The 22,433-nt window shown below is 37.0% G+C and overlaps 1 protein-coding gene across 2 annotated transcripts in view; it reads right to left on the bottom strand.

The window, feature by feature from the left end:
• ABCB1 (ATP-binding cassette, sub-family B (MDR/TAP), member 1) overlaps window positions 1-22,433 on the bottom strand; it is a 218,034-nt gene that overhangs the window by 96,667 nt on the left and 98,934 nt on the right. Inside the window, exons 2-4 of one of the 2 annotated variants that reach the window (XM_011996037.1) lie at window positions 11,527-11,847; window positions 10,891-10,961; window positions 6,502-6,550 (exon numbers count right to left, since the gene is read on the bottom strand). In XM_011996037.1, coding sequence (XP_011851427.1) covers window positions 6,502-6,550; window positions 10,891-10,955 — 114 coding nt within the window. In that variant the 5' untranslated portion in view covers window positions 10,956-10,961; window positions 11,527-11,847. The remainder of the gene's footprint in view (window positions 1-6,501; window positions 6,551-10,890; window positions 10,962-11,526; window positions 11,848-22,433) is intronic. The other variant, XM_011996038.1, reaches the window with a different exon arrangement.

The raw sequence follows: 22,433 nt of genomic DNA, 5'->3' as shown, positions 1-22,433 counted from the left end.
AGAGAGAGAGAGAGACGAGAGAGAGAGAGAGAGAAACAAAGAAAGGGAGAAAAAAGAAATAAAAAATGTTTGATTAGATGCTAACAGGAAAGAGAGAGAAGGTGAATCAGAACCACATAAAAGGCATGTTGATGAGTGCCCAATGCCAAAGATTGAGCTTCCCAGGGCAAAGAAGTAGGAGGTACTGACAGGAGAGAGGTTTAGGTAACATTCAGCAGGTTAGATGGCAAACATGACTTGGATTTGAGAGGGAATTCATTCGTTCATTTATTCATTTAACATTCAAGGGATATGTGAATATTTTCAAATATCTTTCAAATATTTGAAAGAACCCAATAAGGTCAGGCTTGGTTCTAGGTACTGATAACAACAGTGAGTAAGACAAGCTACCTATCCTCATAAAGCATACATTCTAGTGCATATAGTAAAAGGGGGAATAGATATATTCAACATTCATTCAATATTTAAGTTCCTATGAAAGTTCCAGGCACTGTTCTAGGGCATTTGGGGTACAGTAGAGAAAAAACATACAAAAAAAACTCCTGCCTCCATGGAGTCTACCTTCAGAGAGAAGATCAACACATAGAAAAGAAATCAGACAGTGATAAATATTCAGAAGAAAAGCTATACATGGTATGACACAGAGATAGGCAGGGTTACCTGGTTTAGATTGGCTGGTCAGAGAATGTCTTTCTCAGGAAGTAACATCCATGATGAGACTTCAGTGACAGGAAGGATACAGTTCATCCTGTGATGATCTGGGGACAGTGCATTTCAGGCAGGAAGAGCCAATGCAAAGGTACTTGGGTAAAAACCAGCTTGCTGTGTCCCAAGGACCAAATAGAATGAACATTGTGGCACAGCAGAGTGAAGGAGAATATTTGTCTGCAGTAAAGTCAGAAATAACAGAGGTCAGATATGTAGGGCATTTTGTGATGACAGGAAGGAGTCTGGGTTTTACACTGAACTTCCTTTGTAAGCAGAAAGGAAAACATTTAATGGTTTCAAGGTAGGGACCAAAGTGGCATGATGTGGCTATTATGGGTAAATTTTTAGAAGAGCACAAAGGAAGGAGGCATACTAGGAGATGAAAGAGCAGTTGAGAGAGTAAAGTATTGACTAGGTGTGGTAGACAGAATAATTCTCCCCCCACAGCCTGTCCAAATCCTAATCCCAGGAACCTGTGAATATATTTCCTTACATGATAAAAGGGACTTTATGGATTTAAAAGAGCTACAGATAGGGGATTACCCTGGATTATCTAGGAGGGCAAATGTAATCACAGGGGTTCTTATAAGAGGGAGGAGGGGGCCTGGAGTCAGTAGGAGATGTGATGATTGAAGTAAGAGGTTGGAGTGATGCAAGGAAGCGCCTGTGAGTCCAGAAATGCAAGTGTCCTCTAGAAGCTGAAAAGGGGAAGGAAACAGAGCCTCCAGAAGAAATGCAATCCTGCTGATACCTTGACTTTAGCCCAGCAAAACATTCGATTCCAGAATAGTAAGATAATAAACTTGTGTTGTTTTAAGCCACTAAGTGAGTGCTATTTTCCTACAGCAGCAATAGGAAACGAACACACAATGTCAAAAGAGGGATGATAAAGAGGCAGGGCAGAGCTGGAAGAAATCACAGGTTGTGGTCAAAGACTAATACACGTGTGTGTGTGTGTTTATACCTTCGTAGAGGAAAGCCCACCCAAACAATAAGCCCAAGATCCTGTCCACACTTGTAATTTACTAAGGTACTAATGTAATTTATGAGGCACGGTTGTTGGAACTGAAGAAGTCAGAGAATGTTGAGCCTTATTTGTAAGGTTACCAAAATACTCAGAAGAGTAACAGGAACATAAGGTGAATGAAGTAGAAGCAATCAAATGATAAAGTCCTCAAGGAATGGGGGTGGGGGTGTAATTCGAGGATACTGCTGAAAATAGATAGAAGATAGTATAATTATTCAGAGTGAAACTCAAATAACAAAGGAGTTTGCATGAGAATAAAAAATAATTTGAAAATGGCCTTGTGGAACTATAGGAATGTCCACATCATCTCTGACTCCTGTGATAAGGAGTTGCGAACTCTAACTTCACAGGTAAGGGTAACACAAGAAAAAGCCTGACACAAGAAAAAGAGAAAAGCCTAACACAAGAAAAAGAACTGGAGGAAAATCAGCAAACCGTGACGTAACAGAAGCAAATACCAAAAATATAGGAGACAGTCTAAGTGCTGCTGAGAGATCAAGATAGAATTTTAAAATGTCCACTGAACATAGAGAGAGGCAGGAACAGGAGTCAAACTTCAATAGGTTGAGAACTAAGCGAATGGTGAAATCAAGATAGAATGCAAAGGCCACTTTTGTGTGTGAAGGGAGCTGGCAGGGGTGGCTCCATGAAGGGCATCAGTAAGATCACAGTGCCTTGATGTGTCAATGCCAATGGGACAGACCCAGTTGAGAGGGAGAGATAGAAGATAAAGAAGAGAATAAGTGGTAATAATAATGTAAGGTCCCTGAGAAGGCAGAGGAGATAGGAGCCAAAGTATGAGTGATTAGTCTTAAGATTAAAACTCTGTCATAACTGGAAAGTTGGAGGAGAAAACAGATCCAGATACAGGTAGGTTTATATGATTATTGCAGCTGTGAAGATCAAGGAGTGGTTTCCATATAACCATAAAAGTTACCCAAGTTGCTTGGAGGACCAAAGTGGAAAGGGAGACACTGAGCCAGGTGACATAGTCTTGGATGATCACACGGTCAGAAGATCAAAAGATAGCCGCAATAAAGAACTCTTCAATTCCAGAGAGATGAGTTTAACCAATCATAAATGATTACAGTTGTTAAAAGCAACTGGGCATATCTGAGTCTACCCTGCTTACTAGCTATGCGATCCTGTGATTTTTGAATGCGTTACTTAACTTCTCTGAGTCAGTTTCTTCATCTGGAACATAAGAATATCACAAGTTCCTAAATTGCGGGACTTATGTCCCTATATGAAGATTATGTCATGCAATAAACATAGGGTCCTTAACAAATGCCTGGAACAAAGGAAACACTTAACATTATTAGGTATTATCTATCTGGAAAAAAAATAATGTTTCCATAAGACACACATAATAGAAAGCTCAGAGTTCAATCTACAGTGCACAATTCTTGCAAGAATATATAATCTTTTTGGTTGTTGTTGTTGTTGTTGTTGTTGTTGAGATAGTGTCTCACTCTGTCACCCAGGCGAGAGTGCAATGGCACAATCTTGGCTCACTGCATCTCCATCTCCTGGGTTCAAGTGATCCTCCCACCTCAGCCTCACAAGTGGCTGAGACTACAGGCATGTGCCACCATGCCCAGCTAGTTTTTGTACTTTTCACATAGACAGGGTTTTGCCATGCACCCAGTCTGGTCTTGAACTTCAGGGCTCAAGTGATCCGCCAACCTTAGCCTTCCAAAGTGCTGGGATTACAGGCACGAGCCACAGCACCTGACCAAGAGAGTATAATCTTTAAGAAGTTCATTATGTGTAGAAACTGCAGCCCAACTTTTATTTTTCTTGCTCTATGTGTCGCATTTCCTCACTTGCTTTAGATTTTATTCTATTTTTGTGTTTCTGTAAATGGTGAAACAAGGTCTGATATAAATTTAAAAGGCTAGTATAAAATTTTGAATGTATTCCTTACTTCTTTCATCACTTTTAAGATTGCTAAAAAGTCTCATAGTGGAAATAAATTAACAGACATTGTGTGCAGACAAGAGCTGACACAGCCGCTCTAAGGCCGCTATGTTTAGAAAGGCCTGTATACAAACATTGGCGCTTGGCTGGAACTTGGATTTGGGGAGGATTACCACCATTCTAACTGATAAGTATGGCCAAACTATCTGTACAAACAATATGGTTCTTCCTTCTGCAGTTCTGCCTTCCTTCTATGAGTCTGAAATTTTGGTGCAAGCTGGGCGGGCGCCTACATGATCAGCGCCTAATAAAATCCTTGGGCACTGAGTCTCTACTGAGCTTCTCTGATAAATAGCATTCCACGAGTGCTGTCTCACCTCATTGCTTGGGGAAATTCAGTGTGCCCTGTGACTCCGTTAGGAGAGAACTCTAGGAGCTTGCACCTGGTTTCTTCTGGACTTCTCACCACTCACCTTTTGCCATTGCTGATTTTGCCTTGTATCCTTTTGTTGTAATAAATCTTAGCCATAAGTCCTTTGAGTCCTCCTAGTGTGAATCATTGAAGTTGAGCTTCTTGGAAACCCTGAACACACAATGTTTTTGTCTTCATTGAAAACTATTATTAATAAGCAATGCCAGTGACATCACCAATATATTGTTAAACTTTTATTATGTTCTTGTGTTTGTAAGTTTTATATTGAAGTTACATTCAATGTTTTCTATGTCGACATTTCAGGAAAAAGATGTGAGGAAAAACTACCTAAGTAGTAGAGTACTTCATCAACAGGCTTAGAATATATTCTCTCTATCCTGGCCCCATTGTGCATCCTCAGACAAGTGAACATGTCTGGCCCCAGTTTCTTCACGTGTAAAATTGGAATAATAATAGTATCTATCTCAAAAGGAGTTGTAAGGATTAAATGAGATTATATATGAAATACTTAGGACAATGCTTGGCACATAGTGCTTTATGTGTGCTAATACTACTACCTTATATTAAAGCTCCATATTTTTATTCTTTCGTGCCTTAAAATGAATTGAGTATTGATAACATTGCCTCTATATAGTAGGTCTGTTAAATTTTCTAAAATATAAGACTACTAAGGTTTAAAAAACTTTAACTACAAATAATAAAAACCGAAAGTCTCAAAGTCACAGCACTGAAATCCTGTGGATAAATACAACTTTAACCTAAATGCTTCTTTCCATACAAGAAAGTAACAGTGAAAACTGTCACTTGGTTACTCAAGTAGTCTGAGAATGACTCAAGTACATAGTCTTATCTCACCAAAATTCCAAAGGGCATAGAGATAGGAAAAAAGCAGGAGTCATGACAAGAGCAACAGTAGCACAGGGAGATGACGATCACATAAGGGAATCATGAAGTCCTCAGTATAAAAGTCATATGAGTGTTTTTTCCCTACCTACAACTATTTTTTTTTTTTGAGACGGAGTCTCGCTGTGTCTCCCAGGCTGGAGTGCAGTGGCGTGATCTCGGCTCACTGCAAGCTCCGCCTCCCGGGTTCACGCCATTCTCCTGCCTCAGCCTCCCAAGTAGCTGAGACTACAGGCGCCCGCCACCACGCCCGGCTAGTTTTTTGTATTTTTAGTAGAGACGGGGTTTCACCATGTTAGCCAGGATAGTCTCGATCTCCTGACCTCGTGATCCACCCGCCTCGGCCTCCCAAAGTGCCTACAACTATTTTATAGTCAATTTATTAAAATCCATTTTACAAGACAATCTATCCATTCCCTTACCTTAAAAAAATTGCTGTTACAACTGAATTATAAAGCATGTGCTGTTAGACTTAATTGGTTTAGCAGTCTTCCAGGTTCTAATCTCTGGAATCTTTCACCTAACAGTTCACCTAAAATTGTACTCTTAGAAAAAAGGAAGAATCCAGGTAGATAAGAGGTCATTAACTAGGCAAGGCACACAGTGGCTTACACCTGTAATCCCAGCACTTTGGCAGGCCAAGGCAGGTGGATCGCTTGAGATCAGGAGTTCAAGGCCAGCCTGGGCAACATAGGGAAACCCTGTCTCTACAAGAAATACAAAAGTTAGCTGGGTAGGACGGTGCACACCTATGGTCCCAGGTACTTGCAGGGCTGAGGTGAGAGGATCAGTTGAGGCTGGGAGGCGGAGGTTGCAGTGAGCCAAGATCATGACACTGAGGTCATCAACCAATCACGCCTATATGATACCTGTCTGATTCCAAGCGTAATTAAAGAAAAGCTTCTAAAAAACCACTATGCAACCAGAAAATGAAATAAAGAGTTACGATAAGGTTTTCGAATTCTAGATTTTCATCCATTTAGCACAGGGGAACAATGGCATATGACATATTTGAAATCATAGGAATAAATAATCAATTGCTACCTTTTATTGTTAGAAATGGATTTTGAACTAAAATTTGCAATGGACTAACCTAAATGGCCTAAAGTTTGCATAGTAATAAATAATATATTGCTGCCTTTTATTGATAGCAATGGACTTTGACCTAAAAAACCTGCCAGAATTTCAGGGCCATTAAAGACAGCATTCTATGTGATTGGTTTCCTTTATGCAGATGGGAGAGGTACTTGCGTAGATAATGAATCACTGGCAACGTAGTTCATTAGAAGAATTGAAATCTAAGTCAGGAATGGTGGCTGTAGATTAGTAATATACATAGCAAGTTATGATTAGCATTCTCCTGAAAATAAGCTAAATCAACCAATTTATTTTGCTTCTCCATTAACATACCCTGTAAGAAAATCTTACATCAGATGAAATATCTCTTTTCCATGTAAGGAAATGTCAAATTTCCAAAGTATTTTGAATAGTTCATAAATTCAAAACTCACCATTGAAAATACACTGACAGTTGGTTTCTTTTCCTTCTTATCTTTTTTACTGCAAAACAGCAATGGAATTACATAAAACTTTAGAAATTACACAATTTACAAATTACCCAAATTAATATAGAATGTATATTTAATGACAAATAGGATGAAGAAATATGTCTATATTATACAGTTAAAAAACAGGATAATAATAGTATAACCCCATTTATAATGTTTAAGTATGTTTACATGTATCTTAGAAATCTACATATGTGGTTATCATTGAGTGTTGGAATCTCTCTAAAAATATTTTCTTCCTTGTGCCTTTGACATTTTCTGATTTGCTATGATGAATACATACATACACCCATTGCAATTAGAAAAATATACATACTGAAAAAAGAGTTACCTGTTTTTATTCTTATTAGAAAATCATTCATCTTTCCCCTTAATTATGAATCCCCTTGTCATTTGAATAATGATGGCAGTAGATATTTTATCCATCTACTACCTAGATATTATTCTTAATCATTCCCTTTCTACTGAAGTGTAGTGGCAATTAGATGCTGGACATAACTAGCCTAAGAAGAAAATTAAATTACTCTTTATGAGCAAATCTAATTGTGAAAAAAAATGTCTGGAGCCCTAAATGGACCATAATGAAATAAATGCACTCTAGAAAGTTATGGTAAAAAATGATGTTCTATAAATTCTCAAAAAGTTGTCCTCAGGCATAAGGTCAACTATTATTTTGAGCCCAGATACAAATGAATCTAACTATGTAGCCCATTTTCTACTCTGTGTAACTGCCACCTGGGATGTGAAAGCAAACCAACCGTAAGAAATCTGCCTCATCTGTATTTTTGTAGGTATAAAAGAAAAAATATTTTAGAAAAGATTTGTGTTATTTTTTACACAGTTTTTAAGTTCATAGGGTAAAGTCATCTTTGTCTTTGTTCTTTACACTAAGTGAGGTCAAAAGAGGTGAGGAGACTTCTAAAGAAAAAAATCCAGAGTTTACCCATTTGGCTTTGGAGTAATGTTAGACAGACATAAAATACACAAACATAACTCTTCAGGTTTGGTCCCACCCAATTCCCAGTAAAGGCATGGTTTCAGTATCCCTGGAACCAGGATGAAAGGAGAAAAACAGCCATAAATAGTTGAGTTTTAGCTCTAAGCTTTCTATTTATTTTTTTGTTCTCTAAAACTGCTGCTACTCTGGAGAAGTTATAATTGTTATATACTCTGGAGTATATACTTCTGGAGAAGCCTGTTCCAGGCACTGGCTAAGTAAGCACTTCCTACATACAATTCATAAACAATTCTATGAGGAAGACACATTTTTGTTCTTTTAGAGATGTAGAGGAGTGAGAAGAGTTAACTTGTCCAAGGTCCACAGCTATAACTAAGCCAATATTTAAATGCCAAGTCTGTTCCCTGACCACCAAACTATAAGGTGCAACCTCAGATTTCTGAGATACTGCATCACACTAAAATGCACTTTCACACAAACTCTCACCCCTACTAGATTACGTACTTAACCCCATTAGCACAAAACACAGTGCTTAGAAAGACAAGTCATTCATCAAATACCATTTTAGGAAAGAACCTTTGCTAATAGACATATTCCAAATAGCACTATTATCCCAGCATTATCTACTACCAAAGCCACATGCTTCTTTACAATCCCATGTTAAAATAAATTTAAATCAATGACAATGAACACAATTTAATAAGAACTACTTATCTAAAATATAATCTCTAATTTGAAAAGAGAAGTCTGTAGACCATGATAGAACCAATAATAGAAATACGTGAAAGATCAAACAATTTTCTTTACTGTTTCCCTTCACATACCCTCAATATTTCTTAGTTAAATCTACCTAAATGTTTGTATAAGTACCTAATTCTTTAAGCTATCAAGTTTTCAAAAATAAAAAGTTAAAAACAAAAAGTGGAATACCTATCCTCCACTCTATGGAGCCTTTTTCATGGTTTATATGAACATTTTTGTTACAAAAATTTTCAATTTCAATCACATGTTCTCCTACCATTATCACATCTAAGAAAAGTGATTACAATTTTTATTTTGGCCAATATCCAATGCACATTAAAATCTCCCAAGAATGTTTTCCATAGGATTTTTTCCTTGTTGAACATTTACGTTGTTTTTGTTTTGTTTTGTAATGTTCACACACTACATTTGGTAGTTATATCTCTTTAGTCTCTCTTAATCTAGAAGTTCTCCTTTTATTTTTTTAACATTGGCTTTTGTAAAGGAACAAGAAGAGCTGTCTTATAGAATGTCCCACATCTTGAGTATACCTGTATCAAACTGAATACAAATGGGAGGTGCAATAAATGTAAAATACACATCAAACAGGAGATTTAGCATAAAAGGGAATGTAAACTATCTTATTAATCATTTTGATTACATGTAGAAAATCCAATCTTTTGGAGATATTGAGTTCTATTAAATATATTTACAAAATTAGTTTTATCTTTTTATTTTTAGTTTTTACTGTTGCTACTAGAAAATTTTAAATTACAAATGTGACTCACATGATAAATCTATCGGACAGTCCCAGTCTACAAGTTTAATTGCATTCAGACTAAATGTTTTTGCAGATATATTAGTATTTGCTAGGTGATGTTGTTTACTCAAAATCCAAGTGATAAGTCATTTACTACAGTCTACTCTACAATGAGAGATACCAGGTCTGATCACTTGGTTAAGGTGCTAACTGCAAAATCTTTAATTGGAAAAGCACATTCTCCTTCCAATTAGTAAACATTTTGAAGAAAATTCTTACAACTTTTTTCTGATGGTTTAGAGTTCATTGCCAATCCTTGCCTGAATCTATTATAACAGTGGAAGTTTCACAATAATAGCTGGAATTTTTCTGTAAAGATCATTGCTTTATTTTCTCTACCTCTCACACTTTCTTTCAGTTTCCCTCCTCTCAGAATATTAAGGATTCAACAGTAGCATTCAGTATTTCAAAATCGATTACAGTTATGCTGTTCTTTGATGCTCAAATTGTCCCAGAGTTGGCCATTGGAAGCCCCTTCCAGACAGCTCGAGTATGCTTTTGATTACTCCATTAAACTCCACTTCCTTATTTTCAGGTAACACAAGATACTCCAGGTTCTTTTTCTATTTTTCCTGTCCCAGACCTGGCTGAAATTAGCTATTGAGGGGTTCATTTCTTTTAGGGAGGAATGGTATTTAGAAACCAATATCTGGTACTAACAGTGCTCGTTGTTACTCTCCCTTTCAGTGGAGTGAAAATGAACTATTAAAAAATTATGAATTCATATTGAAATTTCCAATGCAAACTTAACATTATTTTTAAAAATATATTTAATTTCCACATTTGTATTTTTTCTCTTACACTGAAAAGCTTGGTTTCTTATAATATTAATATGTTTACTAACATAATTTACATTATAGTTTCTGATATTAATAAATTTACTAATTTATCTTACAATTTACTAACAATGAATCTATAGAGTGAAGTTTTAAATTTTCTACAACGGCAGAGCACCATGATCAAAATTTACTTTAAATAATTATTTTCCCTATGTGATTACATTACCAATATTATATACAGATATTTATTGCCAGTTAAAATAAAAACAACCTAAATGTACTTTTGACCTTCCGTTCCATCAGCCAGGCCACAAACACGCGATGTTTACATAGCCATTCACCGGAAGCAAGAGCCTGGACCACAGAGCAGATCACCAGCAGCATATGGCTGACGTGTGGGCGACCAGCACCACTTGAAAAGCAGAAGTTCACAAGACAGAAACACGTATGAGCATCCGCCTGTCTGGGGCAGGAAAGCTGAGGAACAGGCATACCAAGACTAAGGGAAAGAGGCCGGGAAGGGTAAAAGGGTGGAATGAAAAGGGGTTGGTGAATGGCTAAGAACGGTTGGATAGGACAAATAAGTTCCAATGTTCGACAGCAGACGAGGGTGACTATAGTTAGGAATATATTGTATATTTCAAAGTAGCTAGAAGAGAGGACTTAAAATGTTATCAACACATAGAAATGAAATATACCCAAGGTGATGGACCCTCCAAATACCCGGACTTGATCATTACACATTCTGTGCATGTTAAAAAACGCTTCCATGTACCCCATTTCATAAATATGTAAAATATTATGTATCATTAAAAGAAAGAACAAAAAAGACAGGGAAAATGCATATGCTGTGCTCCAGGCAGCCAACAAACTTCTGCTCTAAGCAGGGAAATGATTCCAAAGGCTGGCTTGCGTTTCTTAAAATAAAAATAATTAAAAACAACAACAATACGTCGTTTAATTCAGAGCTGGAGGCTAGAAATAAATTACTCAAATCTCGCAAATATGTAAACTATGAAAATGAAACTAGCTACCTTTTACTGTTCAGTTTAAAAAAGTTCTTCTCTGCTCCTCCATTGCGGTCCCCTTCAAGATCCATCCCGACCTGAGAAGAAAGCGCAGCTCATTAGCCAAATGCATGACCCTCAGGCGCGCCGGACGTGAGACTAACCTTTAGTTCCCCGCCGAACCCCAGAGAGCAGTAAGAGGGAGCGCTTGCCATGATGCTCCAGCTGCTCTGGCCGCGATGGGCACGGCAGGGGCTTTCCTGTGCGCAGGGTCTCCAGCACCTCCACGCAGGCAGAGTTGGGGGTCTGGCAGCGCGTTCTGGACTGTGCCCGCCACCAGTGCGCTTCTCCCTCCCGGTTCCCGTCGCCGCGGACTTTGCTGCCTCCCACCAAGCGCCTGCGGCTCAGAGACCAGGTGCCCTCACCGCGCGGGCTCTGAGCGCTCCGGGCAACATGGTCCAGTGCCACTACGCTTTGGGCGCTGCTCCAGGAGCTCCTGAGTCTAGATCTCACCCACTTGGTCCCCATGGACTTGCTAGCGGTCTCCACACCATCCACGCCTCAAGAAGCCCTTCTCCCATGAAGACCAAGTTCAGGAAATCTGAGAGACTGACACTTCTTGGGAACTGTCCCGTAGTAGCACCCAGCTTTGCGTGCCCCTACCTCGCGCTCCTTGGAACGGCCACCAAGTCGTGAAATTTTGGAAGAAGATACTCCGACTTTAGTGGAAAGACCTAGCGGAAACGAACAGCAGCCGGCCTCTGCTTCTTTGAGCTTGAAGAGCCGCTGCTCGAATGAGCTCAGACTTCCTGTGAGAGCGAAGCGGCTGTGCTCAGCCCACGCCCTGGCGCCGTCCCTGCGCAGCCAATCAGCCTCACCACAAATGACTGCTCCGGGCCGGGATTGACTGAATGTTGATTCTTCGAGAAACTGCGAAACAGGCTGAATTTCGAGGAGGAATGTTCTCGCTTCCGTTGCACCTCTCTAGAAAGGGCAAGGTAGAGAAACGCGCATCAGCTGAATCATCGGGGACATTTGAACATATAGAGACATGTCTCTCAAAGTTCACGTACGTCTTCATATCCATATAACAACAGGACGTAGTTAAGGGAAATTTTCTCGGGATTTGCGTTTAATACAGTTAATACAAAAACTACGACCTCTCAAATTCTGTATCATCTTTCTGCTTCCTAACACCTTTGAAAAGGCCAGGATAATTTTTTCTGCAGTGGTCTTTCTTCAGCATGTTTGACGGTTTCTGAGTTATATCTGTTCATCCTTTATTTGATGATAAATGGAATGAAAGAAAAAGGAAGTTTTAAAAAATATAGAGAGACAGGTATTTCAAGGTAGAAATGGTGTTTCAAAGCGTGTAATATTTTAAAACGTCAGACGTTAGATCAATGCCCGTGTTTTTCCAGGACATTTCAAATTCTTACATTTTAATTCAAATTAGTAAAATAAACATAGCATGTTTTAGCATATTACATTAGTTATAATTTCCTTCCATATTTACTGCCAACATTTAGTATTTTTTCCTGTCCACTATTTGTTTCAAACTGAGGAAAAGTACGTGCAATCTGCACAAATCAAAATTGTAAAGCAGTGCTAACTCACATCAGAGTTTTTCTTCTCATGAACATAGAGGAAATAGGTTTGTTGTATCCTCTAGTCTACATTCTATGACTTTCACATATTACCTATCAGTTTATTGCATAAGTTTAGAAGAAGAAAATCACTTTTTCACTGCATAGTCTGAGGATATTTCCTCTTTCTTTAAATAACTCATACTTCAAAGCCATAATTTTTTTCTATTCTTGACTACAAATTTTCCTTACCTTGATATATTTTGTTCTTGGCCTTACAATGAAGTTTTCTTTTCTTCTTCTTCTTCTTTTTTTTTTTTTTTTAACAAATTGTTAATTAGGCCTCTAACACTGTTCACTGTTTAAAGTCTTAACAACAACCCTGTGGTCCATCTGGGGTAAATGTATAAGCTTTCATCTTCATCACATGCATTTTTAATCTTATTTGTGCCTATGATCTCTGATTTCACTTTTGTTTTGCTTCTTCCTTTATCTCACCTTTCATCTATGTAATCTTGTTGTATTTTATGTATCCTTTTGAATGGCCTTAAACCCTCCCTCAACAGTGCAGGATATAAATACAGTGCTATGTTGTTAGACTGATTATACTGTTTCTACAATCTTGAGCATCAGGTAAAGATCTCTATCAAGGATATAAGTAAGTTAAAGATCAGAATAGCACAGATATTTTAAAAATAAGATTCTACCATTCTATTATATTGTATTCAATTTCTTTGCTCCACTGACATGAAAATGTGAATATAAAACATCATGGACCTAAAACAAACTAGCTCTTGCTACTTTCAACAGTCCTTGGCTTCTTGAAAGACACCAGTCTTGCATTTGTGCTACCACCACTCCTATCAAGCTGGACTTGGCTGTTCTCCTTAAGCTTCCTTAATTTCTGGTGAAACCTACTTAGTCCCCTTGCAAGTTGACACTCACATACCTTCATTCAAGCAGTGATATTTCCATTTGAAGTGACTGCCACCATCTGCACCTTCTTGTCCTCCGCCCTCATGTAGCCATTTCACCAACTTGTCTACACTCTCAGAATACTAAAGATTTGCCTCTCTGCTGCAGTCTGTTCTATATGTATCTGTGGGAGTAATAATATATAATGATAATAACAACTAACATTTATTAATTACTGGTCATTTATCAGGAACTGCCAAGCATTTCAAAGAGATTGTCATTTAATCTTGACAAGAATCCTGAGAAGTAGTTACTATTGTTGTTGCTCCCATATTACAATAAAAGACACTGAGGTTTGCATTATTTGCCCAGTCACACAGCAGGAAAGCTGCTAACCAGTAGTCCCTCTCTGATAACTGCACTCTTAACCACTACCCTACACTGTAGTACGTTATCATAGGACACTTCACTTCACTGCCTTTTTTAGCCCCATGAAGTGTTTTCTTCTTATGAGTTCATCTTGGAAAACCTGCAATGGCTCCCTGCCACAGACTATATCACATCTAATAGTTTCCTCTTAGCTTTTAAGAACCACAACACATCACTTCTCTCTAATCATCTTCCTCACCCTCAACATGTACACATTCACTCCATTTCAGCCAAACTCACTGGGTTTCTCAGATCATAGGCTCTTTTCACTCTGTGCCTTTCCACGTGTAAATCGTTAAATTAATTTACAAAAGTTTTCTTCTTTAGTACCTGGCTCCATTAAACTATTTGGATTTCAAAGGCAGAAAATCTTAGATAAGGACCGTCTCTGCTGATTATTATGCGTAGGTTTGAACAGGTTACTTAACTCTGCTGTCCCACAGTTATCACTTTGGTAAAGAGTAGATAGTACCTTCTAATGTTATGGCAAGATTAAGTGATTTGTATATTTAAAAGATTTGTACAGTGCCTGAAACACTCTAAACATTCAACATTGTTATATGTTAGTAGTAGTGCCCTCTTCTCAATCTCTTTTTGCCCTTCCTTAGCATTCTTCAACACTCATGTATGTAGTCACATCTATTTATCCGTATATGATTGACCAATTATTCTCATATCCCAGCTCTCTGAGTCCTTTATTATGAGTATTAACAACACATTTATAGAAATTAAAAAGCTGTTCACCTATTTTTCCTTCTCCCATGGTTTTTAATTCTTCTGGATGTTCTTCTCATAACACTTTTATTGTAAATCTTATGTATCTTTCTCTGATCCCTCTAATAATTTATTTTCTCTCTTTTTCCTAGCTCTCCTATTTAGCCGATCTGAGTCCAAATTGAAGGCTCAACATGCTTAAAGAAGGAATGCAACTCACCTCAATGAACTTAATCGACCTGAGGCAGAGAAAGAATACAAGTTTCCATCCAGTCCAAAGAGCAAGATATATGACTCAGCTGTGTTAACAATAATACAGGATCCACACACTCTCCACCCTTTCATGTGTAATGATTTTTATGTATAAAGGACATGGGACATGTGATTGACGTAATGATGGGGGATATTAAATGACTGTACTTGAACTCATGTTGGATTACATCAGATTGCTTCTATGGTCACTGTGTTGAAAGGAAAAAATCCAGATTCGGAAGGTCAATATGATCATTTTCAGAGGTTGTTTGTCTTGCCATCATTTAGCCAATACAGCAACAGATATGACTTGTGTGAAATGGTGATCAGATGATAAATTAATTTAATTTTAATTAAGTCACTTAGTGACTTAGCCACGTGATAAATCAATGGCAAATAGAAACCTGAATTATACTCCTCTTCGAACCCTTCCCCATCTAATCCAGCCGGAAATATTTTCTACCACTCCACAATCCTACTTTTCAGTATCTGCACCTCTCATTTTGTATTTATTAATGTTTCATATGATGATGAGTTTTTTTAAATATTCTAACTGGACAGAGACTTATACAAAATAAAGTTTCAGTAAATGTTTGTAGAAAATATTAAGTGCTGAGAGTATGACATCAGAGACAGATTTATGGAAATTACACTAGTAGGCTAAATGCCTGAGTTATCATTAGTGTGCCTTGAAAGATCCGTTGCCATGGACTATCTCCCTTACGAACTTCTTTTTATTGAGACAGAGTCTTACTCTATCGCCCAGGCTGCAGTGTAGTGGCACAATCCAGGCTCACTGCAACCTCCACGTCCTGGGTTCCAGCGATTCTCATGCCTCAGCCTCGTGAGTTGCTGGGATTACAGGAGTGCACTAGCATACCAGGCTAATTTTTGTAATTTTAGTAGAAATGGGGTTTCACCACATTGGCTAGACTGATCTTGAACTTCTAGCTTTAAGTGATCCGCCCACCTCAGCCTCCCAAAATGCTGGGATTACAGGCGTGAGCCACCACGCCCTGCATCCTCAATCAACTTCTAATATCTTTAAAATTCCACTAGAGAATCATCTCTCTGAGTAAGTCACTGCCCCCTACCATAATAGCGCAAGAAATGTTTTCAAATGAATGACAAAATTAAGAGTAGAGAAGACAACTGAGTAAGATCAAGGGAAATAAGAAAATGAAGTGGCAACTCTTAGAATTCCAACTTCATAACTTACTAGCTGTGTGGTTTTGAACAAATACTCCACCTCTCAAAAAACTTGGTATCTGTGTCATTCAAATAAAGACAAAAACAGCATCTTCCTAGGGTTTTTGTAAGAAGAAAATAAGGTAAGATTTGATGTGTGTTTGGTATAGACTAAATAATAGTATTTCCCAAATATCCTAATAAATGTGGTCAATGGAGCCAAGATACGAATAAAAGTTAAGAACGTGAGAGTAAAAGTGATGACTGGAAAGGGCTAGTAATGGACATTGAAGGTAAATAACAATATGGAAATAATTATAAGGATTACTTTTAAAGAAATCTATAAAAACAACAAAATTATGAAGAAAATTGAATAAATTCACATTTAAAGCCAACAACAAACCATATAGCTATTTATTGCAAATATCACAATAGGTTAATATTCTTTATAAAGAGCGCATATAAATGGATAAGAAAAAATTCAAAGGTCTAAATAGAACTGAGCAAAAGATGCAAATAGGCAATGCATACAAAAAAGTATGTAGTATACGGGGACACAGAAGAAGACATACTGAAATATTCATGCTAACTACAAAGAAATGCAAATTAAAACACCATAGATATTTTGAAAAATGAGACTCACATGCTCACAAGAGTTGAATAAAACAAGTGGGAGTTGAAAATTATTCAAATGAATAAGGAAACATATATAAGGAAAACTTCAGTCTGTTTGACTCATTAATTCAATTTTTGGAAATCTATCTTAAAGAAATAATTCCAAGTACGGGAAAAAATATCAGCCAAAGGTATTCATTGCTGCTTTATTTTATAACAGTAAAAAATGAGCAGTGACCTGAATACTTAATCACATATATATAGATGAATTCATTATTACACATCCTCTTTAAAAAAGTAGTAATATAAAATGTGCTTACAGAGCTTGTGATAACCTCAGAAAACACCTATGCTAATATGCAAGGAAAAAAGGCAGGGGAAAATGATAACAGCATAATATTCACTATATGAAGCAAATTAATTGGTATAATACTAGAAATAAAGATATCAAAGTGTCAAGAGTGATTATCTTTTAGTGATGAAAGTTAGGTCTGAGTTTTTTACTTTAACTTTTTCTGTATTTGAGAAATTTCCTATACTAAAAGTGTATTGTTTTATAATAAATTTTTATAAAAGTTTGGAGATGGGGATGAGAATGAATTTTCAGAATCCTGGTTATTGGTATCTGTCTCTCAGTGGAGTTTACTGCTTATTAGTCACATTGGATGAAGGTCAAAATTAACTGGCTAAAACAAGAAACAGTGAAAATTCCCAATATTTTTCATTAATAAGTTTCTCATATTTCTGAAAATCTTATCCACGTTTCTAAGAAAAGTGAGAGAGGAAGAAGAGAGAAAGAGGTAGAGATAGAGATTCTCTTTAAGTAATAAGAAAATACATGAGAGCCTGAAATAACTGGATTCTAGCTTTGGTCATCAACTATCTATATAAGTTGGATACATTTTTTTTTCTAATTCCTTTTTTCATATCAGCCTCAAAGAGTTATTGAGAAGATCAAAGCCCCAGAGGTACTTGTCATAACTAAGCACCATATACCTCCACTTGAGGAAGATAATACAGAGAAGTCCAATTAAGGACTTCATTGTTATTCTCCTGAAGAATTTAAGTTCTGTGAGAGTAGAAATCTTGTCTCTATTTTTATTCTGTATACAAAATGCAGCACATACTATGTGCTCAATTTTTCTTTTGGGATACTTAGAGCAATGTCCATTAATAGCATTATTTGACATTTTATAGCTTATCCGAACAAATAAAGATGGACTTATGCTGGGGGAATTATTTTTTTCTTTGATTTTTTTTTTCTTTACTTAATTTGTGTGCGTGTGTGAGACAGGGTCTTGCTCTGTCACCAAGGTTGGAGCTCAGTGGGGCAATCACAGTTCACTGCAGCCTCAACCTCCTGTGTTCAAAGGATCTCGCCACATCAACCTCTCAAGTAGCTGGGACCAGAGGTGTGCAGCACCTTGCCTGGCTAATTTTTTTTGTTGTTGAGATAGGATCTCACTATGTTGCCCAGGCTGGCTAGAACTTTTATTCATCACTATGTGGCAAGTACTTTGCTAGATGCTGACAATATGAAGATGAGTCATGTGAAGTCCCTCGAGTTCTGTGTGTGTATGTTTTTAGAAGTGAAAACTATTAGAATAATGTTAGCATATAAGACAACTGTTTTGTTTTCATTTTGTTTTTACAAACAAACTGAACTGATATATCTAAAGTGACCAACTTCCTTTCCAAAGTCAATACCCAAGGAAGCTATGTACCAATTTCGATGATGCCTGCCAAGAAATAGTTTGAACTATTTTGTTGGATTTGTCCCCAGAGTCTACAGAAATATGATTTTAATGTCCTCAGTAATAGCAAATTTTGCCTTTTACTGATAAATTTAAGTTTTAGAAACGAGATAACCCGACACTGCAGTGAGGAACATTGACTTTAGCATCCAACAGATTGGGATTAAGTTCTGGTCATTCGATATTGGAAAAATTATTTCTTTTGCTGCAACTAAAACTTCTCATTTATAAAATGAGACAGTGAATGTAAAGCAATTAGCTTAGTACCTGGATGTCTATATTCTAAATGCTTACTTGTGCTTATGTTGTTATTGTTAATAGACTAGCAAGTGATTTACTTAAAAGAAGTTTCAATTAAAAATGAAATCTGGCTATAAAGTAATGAGCCAAATTTTCTCCTGTGCTTAGTAAATTATTCTGAAGATTATTCCTCAGGGAAATTCCTTTGACATTCAACACATATTTGGTTGGAGCCATCCTACTATGTATCTGTTTTATAATTCTCTTAATTTATAACCAAACCCTTTGCCCTACGATATCAGCACTGAGGAATTCCTGACATAAAAATAACAATATTACCTAAAATGGCTTTTGAATTGCAGAGCTTATAAAAACACCATTTCCCTTTTAGTTTTTTTTTTTTTATTGTTTTATGATTCATAGACTTTGAACTTGCTTAATCTCAAATGAACTCTCTCCCGGGAGCAAGGTCAAATTAGTTCAATGAGGTAATGTTCACTCACTTATTTCTTTAAAACGCTTAGTATTATTTCACAGGATATATCTATTTAAAATATACTTCCATATACAAGAAACACTGCTAGTAGACCAATGAATAGTTGGTTAGATCTGACTTTACAATTTTAAGTTAGGAAATACTTTATTTTAAATTTGTATTGGAAATTCATTCATTCACTCAACAATATTAATCAAGAACCTTGTATATGTCATGTATTACTCTAAGTGCTTGGTATGTATCCATGAGCAAAACACACAAAAATCCCTGCCTACGTAGAACTTATATTTGGTGGTAAGAGTAGGCAGGTAGATAACATACTAAATGAGTAATTTTGTATGTTAAAAAGAGTAAAGTGTTATGGAGAAAAACAGAACAGGGGAAGGAGAGTGGGAGTACCAGGTGGGCAAAGTTTACGATTTTAAGTAGGATGGTTAGGGTAGACCTCATTAAGGAGATAACTTTGAGCCAAGATAGGATAGAGCTGAAGGAAAGTTTTGAGTGGTGCCATTAATATATTGGAAATCCTTGAATACTAATAATTTTAAGGTTTTTCTTTAAAATGATTTCTAGCGTAGGGTAATTTCATGCTCCAGTTTTTATTTTTGGATTCACAGATGTTTGAGCTTGCAAGAGAATGTAGAGGTCATCTTATCCACTTCCTTCACTATACTGAGTCTCTGAAATGCCAAAGAATTTGACCAAAGCCACACATTCAGCTAGAAAGAGAGCCAAGTTAACAACACAGGTTTTCTGACACTGAGCTTGCTGTTCATTCTATCATATTGACAGGAGGATTCTAATAGTGAAGATTTTATATTGGCTAGCATGGGAATCCATGCTAAGGGGACAGGTGCAATCATATTCTCTAGCTATTTTACTTCACTTTTGCATCAATTTTCTGTCATCTTGATTTTATTTTTGCTCTTGACCAGCCAGACCAGCTTGTTTTAATGATCATTCTTCAGGATCCAGCAGAAGGGCTGTAGGTCCTAGTGTACATTTTATCTACTTGCCTTGCTGGTGTCTGTAATTCAAGTATCTGAGATACCGAAGCTGGTCAACTGAGGGCCGAGGTGTATTTTAAGGTGCAAGATTTGAAAAAAAAAAAAAAAAAAAAAAAAACCGTGAAGGAATTGCTATTACAAGTTGCACTTTGCTCTTTGATTATAATTAGTAATACAAATTTCTGTAAAATACCTAAAACTCTATTAACACTTAGAAAATAAGGGAATGAGGCTAACAGTAGTGTAGAAACACTAGCAAAACTTAATTTATCGCACGACCTTTTCTTGAGACACAGATGAATTCTGATTCTTATCTTTTTGTTGATTTCCCTTGCGTGTCTTTTCCAGTGAGATATTTTGTAATTCTGCCAAATATTTGACTTATTGTCTCTACTGTTTGAATAATATGCCCTGACCTTGTAGTTGTGTTCCTTCTAATTGGCAACAAGTCATACTGCAGTGTTCTTATGTAGAAACTAGCTTTTTCTTTTCTTTTTTTTTTGTTTTTTCTTGGCCAGGGTCTTGCTCGGTCACCCAGGCCCTATTGCAGTGGTGCAGTCATTGCTCTCTGCAGCCTCCACCTGTTGAGCTTCAGTGATCCTCCCACGTTGGCCTCCAGAGTAGCTGGGACTACATACTACCAGATCTGCCTTTTTTTTTCTTTCTTTCTTTTTTTTTTTTTTTTTTTTTTGGAGAGATAGAGTCTTCCTATGCAGCTCAGGCTGGTCTTGAAATCCTGGCAATCCTCTTTCAAGTGTTCATCCTGCTTCAGGCTCCCAAAATGCTGAGATTATAGGAGTGAGCCACTGCACCTGGCCTGTTCTTTTTGTTTTACTTGAATACTACACATTACAATCAAAGTAGCTCATGCAGGCCAGGTTTATCCTTATTACCATTTCATCATGTGGCAAAGGCAAACCTTCTTACTATTCTATAGTCAAGTTTTCCTTATTCTTCATCATCTTTGTTACAGTTTAAGACAAATAATTATAAAAATTGTGTTGCAGAAATTGTCACTTGAGTGGCTCTATGCATCTCATATTTGATAACTGCCCAAACAGAACTCTTAATACTGTCCCCACATTGACTTCTTATTCAGCATGCATATCTAAGTACATAACATGACTATTTACTTTGTGTCAGAAACCTGGAAGAAGAGGAGAGGTTATTGCTAGCATCCCCTTTCCCCTTACTCTCTATATCCAATTTGAATCCAGCGTCTTCTCAACAATGACAATAACTTCGTCCAAACCACTGTATCCACCATCCATCTTCTCTTACTTGGGTTACTTTAACTAGTTTCTCCACATTTACTCTGGTCTTCTTCTAATTCATTCCCTTCATAGCAGCCAAAGTAATTTGTAAAATCTACATAGCACCATATCATACCCATGGGTAAGGCCTGCAAGGGCTTCCCACTGCTCTCAGGTTCAATTCCAAGCGTCCTCATTAATCTGTCTTCTGCTTACCTCTATAGACTCAGGCCACTTCTCCCTTACTCCTTCATGATCCAGCCACACTAGTCTTCTGTCAGCAACTTGGAGCTTTGCTAGGCTCTATATTGCATGATGCTGAGGTTTGGGCTTCTGCCCAGAGTGCCCATTAAGATGTTTTTCAGCCTTTGCTCTCCTCCCTTCCTCCCTCCTTTTGAGGTTCCAAGTCTCTACTGTTTTCATCTTTACGTCCTTGAAGACCCAAGGTTTAGCTCCAACTTACAAATAAGAACATGTGATATTCGATTTTATTTTTCTGCATTAATTTGCTTAGGATAATGGCCTCCAGCTGCATCCACGTTGCTGCAAAGGACACGATTTTATTCTTTTTTAGGGCTGTGTAGAATTCTGTAATATAAATGTACCACATTTTCTTTATCCAATCCACTGTTAATAAGCACCTAGGTTGATCACATGTATTTGCTAGAATATAGCATGTATTTTAAAAATGTATTTTTAAATGCTTACAGCAAGTCTGAATTACTTAATTTACACAGATTTGAGTTTTCGTTTTATGCATCTGTTGCAAATAAAATAATTAGGGTAAGAAGTTTCTCAAGGGAATTGTTTTTTATTATATTGTTTTACTTTAGATTTTCATAGCATGCTGCAGATGGTTTCTGCATTCCAGTTCTAAGAATTTTATAACAACTAAATTTAACAAATATTTATAGAGCAATTGCACTGAGCATGCTAGATATAGACATAAATTTAATTATTCACCTTAAAGGAGCTTCTAATACACTTGAGGAGAGAAAACAAAACAACTAATTTTTGTTGAGCTCCGAAGTCAGGTTTTCCCACTGAATCTTGGCACAGATAGTATTAAGATTATCTTCATTTTAAAGAAGAGGGAACTAAGATTCAATGAGTTATAAAGT

This window comes from Mandrillus leucophaeus, unplaced genomic scaffold (genome assembly GCF_000951045.1).
Source record: "Mandrillus leucophaeus isolate KB7577 unplaced genomic scaffold, Mleu.le_1.0 Scaffold50, whole genome shotgun sequence".
In the NCBI taxonomy this organism is placed as follows: Eukaryota; Metazoa; Chordata; class Mammalia; order Primates; family Cercopithecidae; genus Mandrillus; species Mandrillus leucophaeus.
The sequence above is the reverse complement of the archived record's forward strand: the minus strand, read 5'-3'. Positions and strand labels throughout refer to the sequence as shown.